Consider the following 7,500-nt stretch of genomic DNA (forward strand, 5'->3'; position numbering starts at 1 on the left):
AATGAGTGAGAGAATGAGAGAGAGAATGAATGAGTGAGAGAGAGTGAGCGAGAATGAGAGAGTGAGAGAGAGAATGAGTGAGTGAGGATGAGAGAATGAATGAGAGAGAGAATGAGTGAGAATGAGAGAGAATGAATATGAGAGAGAGTGAGAGAATGAATGAGAGAGTGAGAGAATGAGTGAGAATGAGAGAGAATGAGTGAGTGAGAATGAGAGAGAGAGAGAACGAATGAGAGAGAGAGAATGAAACAGAGAGGCAGAGAGAGAGAATGAATGAGGAGGGGGGCAGAGGCAGAGAGAGAGATAGAGAGATGATCAGTGTTTGCAGTTCTATGCATTAGAATGGTGAAGTGTGTGTAAAGTCTCAGTCTCAGTCTGTCTCAGTCTCAGTCTGAGTCTCAGTCTGTCTCAGTCTGAGTCTCAGTCTGTCTCAGTCTGTCTCAGTCTCAGTCTGTCTCAGTCTGTCTCAGTGCTGCTGCTCCTTTCTGTTCTTCAGTGTGTTTTAGGTGCCATTTAAACACAACACTAACGTCACCATCCTTTTTTCTTTCTCTCTCTTCTTCCTGTCAGCAGAGCGGAGTTTGTGTTGTAAATGTAATTTATGTGTCTACTATGAGACCAGTAGTTACGCCTGAGACAGAGGTACATTATGCAGAATAGCTCACACACACACACACACACACACACACACACACACACACTTTACTCTGCACCGGTGCTGCTGTTTCTTACTGTACAGAGCCAAATCCACTATAAATGCTATATAAAAGATTAAACACACGAGTTTTGTGTATCGCTTCGAGTCTTTGTTGTGGTTAATCACACACATGTTGTGTTACTGCAGCTCTCTGTCTCTGTGTTAGTTCTTATAATCAACACTACACACATCAATCAACACTTCTCCACCGAGACGCTTTACACATCACACTCATTTGTTTTTGCCTTTTTTTTTAATGAATCCATTTGTGCAGAAGGAAATCAACAGTTCAGTACAAAGCAGTTTCATTTACAGGTAGACGGCGCGAGAGCTTGGTGCGAGAGCTCGGTGCGAGAGCTCGGTGCGAGAGCTCGGCTCACCGAGAGCTTTTATTTCTTTACACAGTTAAATATCTCTCTCTCTCTTCTCGCTCTCTACAAAACACACGTTTAGATTTAATAATGTAAATAAAAATAAAACATATTCCATCGTTTTCTTTTAAAGGCTCTAGCATTATCTTTGTACCTCTCACACACACACACACACGCCCGTGATCCTTACTGCCCCGTGGTGACCCTGAGGGCGGAGTTTCCAGATCGAGGGCGGAGTTTGTGGCCGTCGGTTTTCACCACAATCGCAGATTCCGTCCCTCGACCCAGAGCGAGAAACATAACGTCTCACTTCTTAAACTTATCGGTTACGTACATCATCACTGGAACACGCGCCGCGTCCGGCATCAGGAATTATGGGTAGGAAACGTTCTGAAGCTTCACTTATATTGGCCAGAGTGGGCGGAGCTGGGAAAGTGCAGGTGTGACTGGTTTTACTGGGCGTTCTGGATGACCGCTTGGCACCGTGAGCACAGGCATTCGGGCGTGTCCGAGGTGTAGCGGCGGCACCGAGGGCAGCGGGACAGAGAGATGGGAACCGCGGCTACGGAGTACGCGCTCTCTTCACGGATAACACCACCTACAGGACAAGCAGGGAAACGGCGTCACACACACCGAGCAATTAAACTCTGCACATGAGGATGTTTTGGTTCGCTGATCGTTTTTACCCTCCAGGTTGATCAGGAAGCTCCCCTTACTGATGACGGCGTCAGAGGGCAGGTCTCGGGGCAGGGCTTCGGTCAGCGTGGTGCGTGACGCCATCATCAGCTCCGTCAGCTGGGACGACGTCGAGGTCGGTTCCTCCTGCAGGGACTGAGAAACCACGAGAGCGTCTCAGGACACGAGGATAGAAAAAACAGGAAGTCAGTCTGAGTCTCAGTGATGTTTTACCTCCATCAGCTCAAAGAACAGGCCGGGCTCGATGGCGATGGTCAGGTCGTACTCGGCCGCGTTGCATCCTGGGATGGAGGACAGGAAGGAGTCTCTGATGGCACACGCCCCCTCCACAGCTTCCTCCAATCCGGGCTTCCTCCACACAGAGCTGCTTTTAATCCAACCGCTCCGGAACAGAGTCTCACCTTCTGCAGAGTAAACAGGTCACTTTGAAGGTTTTTTTATTGTTTCTATAGTAACGGATCATACACCATCATTATATTCTGTACATGCAGCTGTGTTCTCATTTAAACAGATAAATGGACCACATTTACAGTTCAGTGCTTCGTTTTGAAAATTATGGAGTTGTTGAATTCATGAGTGTGACAAGTAAGAACACACACACACACAGAGTTGTGGGTTTCGGTGTGAGATGTGTGTATACCGTCATGCCCTGGTGCATGCTGGTACACCTCTTCAGCCAGGTGAGGCAGGATCGGAGCGATGGAGCGCGTCACACCGTCTAAAATCTCCTCAAGGACCGTCTGACACGACCGCCTGCCTAATGAGTCCTCCGCATCACAATACAGCCTGAGAGAGAGAGAGAGAGAAAGCGACAGAGAGAAAGCGAGTGAGAGAGCGAGAAAGCGAGAGAGAGAGAGCGAGAAAGCATGAGAGAAAGCGAGAGAGAGAAAGCGACAGAGAGAAAGCGCGCGAGAGAGAGCGACAGAGAAAGCAAGAGAGAGCGAGTGAGAGCGAGCGAGAGAGAGAGCATGCGAGAGAGAAAGTGAGAGAGGGAGAGAAAGCGAGAGAGAGAGAAAGCGAGAGAGAGAGAAAGCGAGAGAGAGAGAAAGCGAGAGAAAGGTACACAGATGTTATAATTATGTGAAACATCTGTACACATCCCTGTGAATGAGCTGTTGCTATAGAAACAATAACATATCAGAGCGAGTATGTTAAGATGAACCTGAGCTGCCGTTACAAAGTATTGATCGTCACCTTCTGTCCAATCAGAGAGCAGAGCTCAGCAGCGCCGTGGGACACGACATCCTCTCACCTGTCTTTGATGACGCTGAAGTAGAAGTTGCTCAGATCTCGGGTGATGAAGGCCTGAAGAAGACGAATCACTCGGCCGCAGTCGAACTCGCTGTAGGCGTCGGTTACCTTCCACACACACACACACATGGTGGGTTAAACACTTGTGTGAGTCAGTTTCTACATTACCATGGCAACAGGACCGGACGGTTCATCATTGAGACCTTGATGCTGTACTCTCGGAGCAGGTGCAGTAAGTACTGGTCGATGTAGTGCATGTCTTTGGAGTCCACTGCCTGAGTGCGAGGGTCAAAACCCTGCAGGTTCCCCAGCAAGAACCTCAGAGTGTTCCTCAGCTACAGCAGAGAGAGAGAGAGAGAGAGAGAATGGTGAAGGCTTTACACGAGCTACTGACTAAAATATTTATATCCTGACAGACACATAACATTTCTGTGTGTGTGTGTGTGTGTGTGTGTGACCTTGTTGATGCTCTCTCTGGCAGTGTTCAGTGCTTTGGGTCCGATCTGGACCTCAGAGAAAACGTTGGACTCTGCAACCCACCACCTCAACACGTCTGCACCATACGGAGGAGAAACAGACGGATCCTGAGAGAGAGAGAGAGAGAGAGAAAGAGAGGGAAAGAGGGAGAGAAAAAGAGAGACAGAGAGAAAGAGAGAGGGAGAGAAAAAGAGAGACAGAGAGAGAAAGGAGAGAGAGAGAAAGGGGGAGAGAAAAAGAGACAAGAGAAAAAGAGACAGAGAGAGAAAGGAGAGAGAGAGAAAGAGACAGAGAGAGAAAGGAGAGAAAGAGGGAAAGAAAGAGAGAAAAAGGGGGGGGAGAGAGAGAGATTACTGAATGATAGATGGATGGATAGACAGACTGAAGAAACTGATGGATGGATGGAGTAAATGATGGATGATTAAATGGAAGGCATGAAACAAACTAAATAACTGGTAATTGAGGTGAAAAACAGACGAATGGATGGATGGATGGATAAAAACTAATGGACTAGTGGATGAGTAGATGGACTAAATGATGGACAGATGATAACACTGAATGACTAAAGCATAAACCCAAGGATGGATGGACTGAAGTTGGATACAGACAAAGTGAAGGTTTATCTGTCACTTCTCTGTTCATACAGACACTAAAGGACTGATGGATGGAGGGAGGGATGAAGTGAAGTGGTGAAGGAGAGACGATGAGGATGTGTGTGTGTGTGTGTGTGTGTGTGTGTGTTCAGAGGCTCACCGTTCCTCCGTTAATGACAACGTTGGGGTCGACGACGTTCCCCAGGGACTTGGACATTTTCTCTCCTTTCTCACTGAGCACAAATCCATGGACCACCAACTTCCTACACACACACACACACACACACACACACACACACACACACACAAGTCTCTCTACAAGGTTTCTAGTCTATATTTTACATATAAATATCTGCTGTTCTCACACACACACACACACACACTCACTTGTACGGGGCTTTATTGCGCACCGCTACACTAGTTAACAGAGACGACTGGAACCAGCCGCCGATCTGATCCTTCCCTTCTACGTACACGTCGGCCCTCGGGTCGGCCTCTGAAACGGTAAAGCGGAGAATTAACACACTGATGAACATCATTTTGAAGCTCGATCAGAATCTGAGCTGAAAAGACGTGATTCCTGCGTCACAAAGCCAGTAAAGTGTTAATAAGATGCGTGAGGGTTTAAATCATTAAAGCTGCAGTGTGCAGCGTGCAGAACAACAACAACAGAACATTATGGCTGCTTTAACTGCGTCCACTACACAGTAACTGCATGCAGGTCAGCAAGAGGTCACCTTAGTGTTCTTACTGCATGTGGGAAATGTCCAGAAAGACACAGCATGCTTGTGTGTGTGTGTGTGTGTGTGTGTGTGTGTGTGTGTGTGTGTGTGTGAGAGAGAGAGTTAATGGACAGATCACAGCAAAAATAAAATAATTTCATTATTGTTTTGTTTTCCACCTTGTTTGCTTAACCAGCCCAGTTTGCCTCTGTTGTCACCTTCCTCACCCGCTGAGGACAAACATATAGAGATAAAACGACTACACAACTGCTTTAACACACACACACACACACACACACACACACACACACACACAGGAAGCCTCACCCTGTAGCACAGCAGCCCAGGATGTCCCACTGTCAAACCAGATGTCCAGCACGTCCTCACCACGTACGTAATCCGTCACGTCTCCGGCCTTACTCTAACACACACACACACACACACACACAAACACACACACACACACACACACACGTTACTGTGCAGCAGCTGCATAAATCAGGTGTATATATACATTAACACACACACACTTGTCTTTGCACAAATCCTTTACCTTCTTCAGTACATCAGGAGGAAGTAGTGTTTCCAAAGGCTCCGCCCACCAGCTGTCACTTCCTTTCTCCGCAAACACATTGGCTATATGAGTCACCGTGTGCCTGTCAATCACACGAGCATGAAGCTGTTTTTATTATCGTCACAGATGACAGTTAGCATGGTGTTAGCCTGGTGATAGCATGGTGTTAGCATGGTGTTAGCCTGGAGTTAGAGTGTTAGCATGGAGTTAGCATGGTGATAGCATGGTGTTAGCCTGGAGTTAGGGTGTTAGCATGGAGTTAGCATGGAGTTAGGGTGTTAGCATGGAGTTAGCATGGTGATAGCATGGTGTTAGCATGGTGTTAGGGTGTTAGCATGGAGTTAGCATGGTGATAGCATGGTGGTAGGGTGTTAGCATGGAGATAGCATGGTGATAGCGTGGAGTTAGCATGGAGTCAGAGTGTTAGCATGGAGGAAAAGAAATAGTGTTAGCATGGTGTTAGCATGAAGTTAGCATGGTGTTAGCATGGAGTTAGGGTGTTAGCATGGAGTTAGCATGGTGATAGCATGGTGTTAGCATGGTGTTAGCCTGGAGTTAGGGTGTTAGCATGGAGTTAGCATGGTGATAGCATGGTGTTAGCATGGTGTTAGCATGGTGTTAGGGTGTTAGCATGGAGTTAGCATGGTGATAGCATGGTGTTAGGGTGTTAGCATGGTGATAGCGTGGAGTTAGCATGGAGTCAGAGTGTTAGCATGGAGGAAAAAAAATAGTGTTAGCATGGTGTTAGCATGAAGTTAGCATGGTGTTAGCATGGAGTTAGGGTGTTAGCATGGAGTTAACATGTTAGCATGGTGTTAGCATGGTGTTAGCATGGTGTTAGCATGGTGTTAGCATGGTGTTAGCATGGCAGTTTGTTTAATGTAAATAAATAAAGCTTTATACTTGTTGATCAGAGGTTCTCCGGTCTGTTTGTGGTAGAACACAGGGATGGGGACGCCCCAGCTCCTCTGACGTGAGATACACCAGTACGTCCGTCTGTCCAGCATGGCCAACAGACTCGCCCTGGCCGACTCGGGCATCACACGAACCTTCTGCAGCGCTTCCTGCAGTCACGACGATTCCCATCAGAGTGAAATTTAGACATTAATGTCAATCAAAGCTATTTATATATTCAATAATAAAATAACACACATTATGCAAATTAGATGTGACAATATGCAAATTAGAAAAACCGATCAGCCAGTGATGTGTGGCCTGTGTTTGCATTTTATGATGCGATGACACTCACAAATCAAGTGCTAACATCTTTCTCCTGTTTCTTACACAAACCTGCGCTCATTAACACCATCTGACCAATCAGAGTCCAGAATCAGACGACGCGATACTATAAACGCTAACACTCCATCGTAGAACCGTTAGCTGTCATGCTAACGTACCTTAGCCGTGTCTTTCAGGTTGGCTGTGTTTATGAACCACTGCTTGCTGGCTCGGATCACCACCGGCGTCTTACTGCGCCAGTCGTACGGGTAACTGTGTACACACTGCTCCTCCTTCAGCAAGGCTCCGGCAGCACGCAGCATCGAGATCACTAACACACACACACACACACACACACACACACACACACACACACACACACACACACACACACACACACACACACACACAGGTTTACTGATGAACGTGATGTGATGGGCAACGGTTATGACATCATAACATACAAGAGCCAATCAGAGGTCACCGTGGAACGGGCGAATGGGCGGGGCATGTGGGATTAAACCTGATGGATGACTTTGTGTGAAGTTGCGACGTGAGCGTCATCCATAGCGTATGGATTTTTTGGTATGTGTAAAAGTATTGGCACACCCTTTAGGACCCTTTTATAGTTTTAAAGTTAATTAGGATTGATTTTCTTTGCTCTGCTCTCACCTGTAGATGTTCCCTCCTTCAGCACGTTCTGCCCCTGTAGCTCAGCACCAGCCGTCTCTGTAAACCTGCCCTCCTCGTCCACCATGCACTCCTACGGACAGATAAACTGACGTCATTACTTAGATACCACATGAAAACGAGCCTCTGAGCCTTCGTCCGAGTTCTGATTGGTTGACGATCTGATGGGTTGATTGACGCACCACGGGCAGGTGAAAGTGAGTGGCCACGC

At 47.1% G+C, this 7,500-nt stretch overlaps 2 protein-coding genes across 5 annotated transcripts in view; one reads left to right on the top strand and one right to left on the bottom strand.

Moving 5' to 3' along the window:
• Positions 1-793, top strand: part of rab3gap2 (RAB3 GTPase activating protein subunit 2 (non-catalytic)) — a 27,117-nt gene extending 26,324 nt beyond the window's left edge. For all 3 annotated transcript variants that reach the window (XM_060880560.1, XM_060880561.1, XM_060880563.1), the window contains one exon: positions 1-793. This exon is cut by the window's left edge and continues 1,167 nt beyond it. The gene's annotated coding sequence lies outside the window, so the exon portion shown is untranslated.
• A 138-nt stretch (positions 794-931) lies between these two features.
• The window catches only part of iars2 (isoleucyl-tRNA synthetase 2, mitochondrial), an 11,610-nt gene continuing 5,041 nt past the window's right edge, over positions 932-7,500 (bottom strand). The window contains exons 9-24 of one of the 2 annotated variants that reach the window (XM_060880564.1): positions 7,472-7,500; positions 7,272-7,362; positions 6,779-6,930; positions 6,285-6,445; positions 5,361-5,463; positions 5,135-5,228; positions 4,987-5,037; positions 4,473-4,581; positions 4,246-4,348; positions 3,474-3,599; positions 3,219-3,350; positions 3,017-3,123; positions 2,405-2,550; positions 1,978-2,168; positions 1,755-1,899; positions 932-1,666 (exon numbers count right to left, since the gene is read on the bottom strand). The exon at positions 7,472-7,500 is cut by the window's right edge and continues 141 nt beyond it. In XM_060880564.1, coding sequence (XP_060736547.1) covers positions 1,521-1,666; positions 1,755-1,899; positions 1,978-2,168; positions 2,405-2,550; positions 3,017-3,123; positions 3,219-3,350; positions 3,474-3,599; positions 4,246-4,348; positions 4,473-4,581; positions 4,987-5,037; positions 5,135-5,228; positions 5,361-5,463; positions 6,285-6,445; positions 6,779-6,930; positions 7,272-7,362; positions 7,472-7,500 — 1,886 coding nt within the window. In that variant the 3' untranslated portion in view covers positions 932-1,520. The remainder of the gene's footprint in view (positions 1,667-1,754; positions 1,900-1,977; positions 2,169-2,404; positions 2,551-3,016; positions 3,124-3,218; positions 3,351-3,473; positions 3,600-4,245; positions 4,349-4,472; positions 4,582-4,986; positions 5,038-5,134; positions 5,229-5,360; positions 5,464-6,284; positions 6,446-6,778; positions 6,931-7,271; positions 7,363-7,471) is intronic. The other variant, XM_060880565.1, reaches the window with a different exon arrangement.

This window comes from Tachysurus vachellii, chromosome 10 (genome assembly GCF_030014155.1).
Source record: "Tachysurus vachellii isolate PV-2020 chromosome 10, HZAU_Pvac_v1, whole genome shotgun sequence".
In the NCBI taxonomy this organism is placed as follows: Eukaryota; Metazoa; Chordata; class Actinopteri; order Siluriformes; family Bagridae; genus Tachysurus; species Tachysurus vachellii.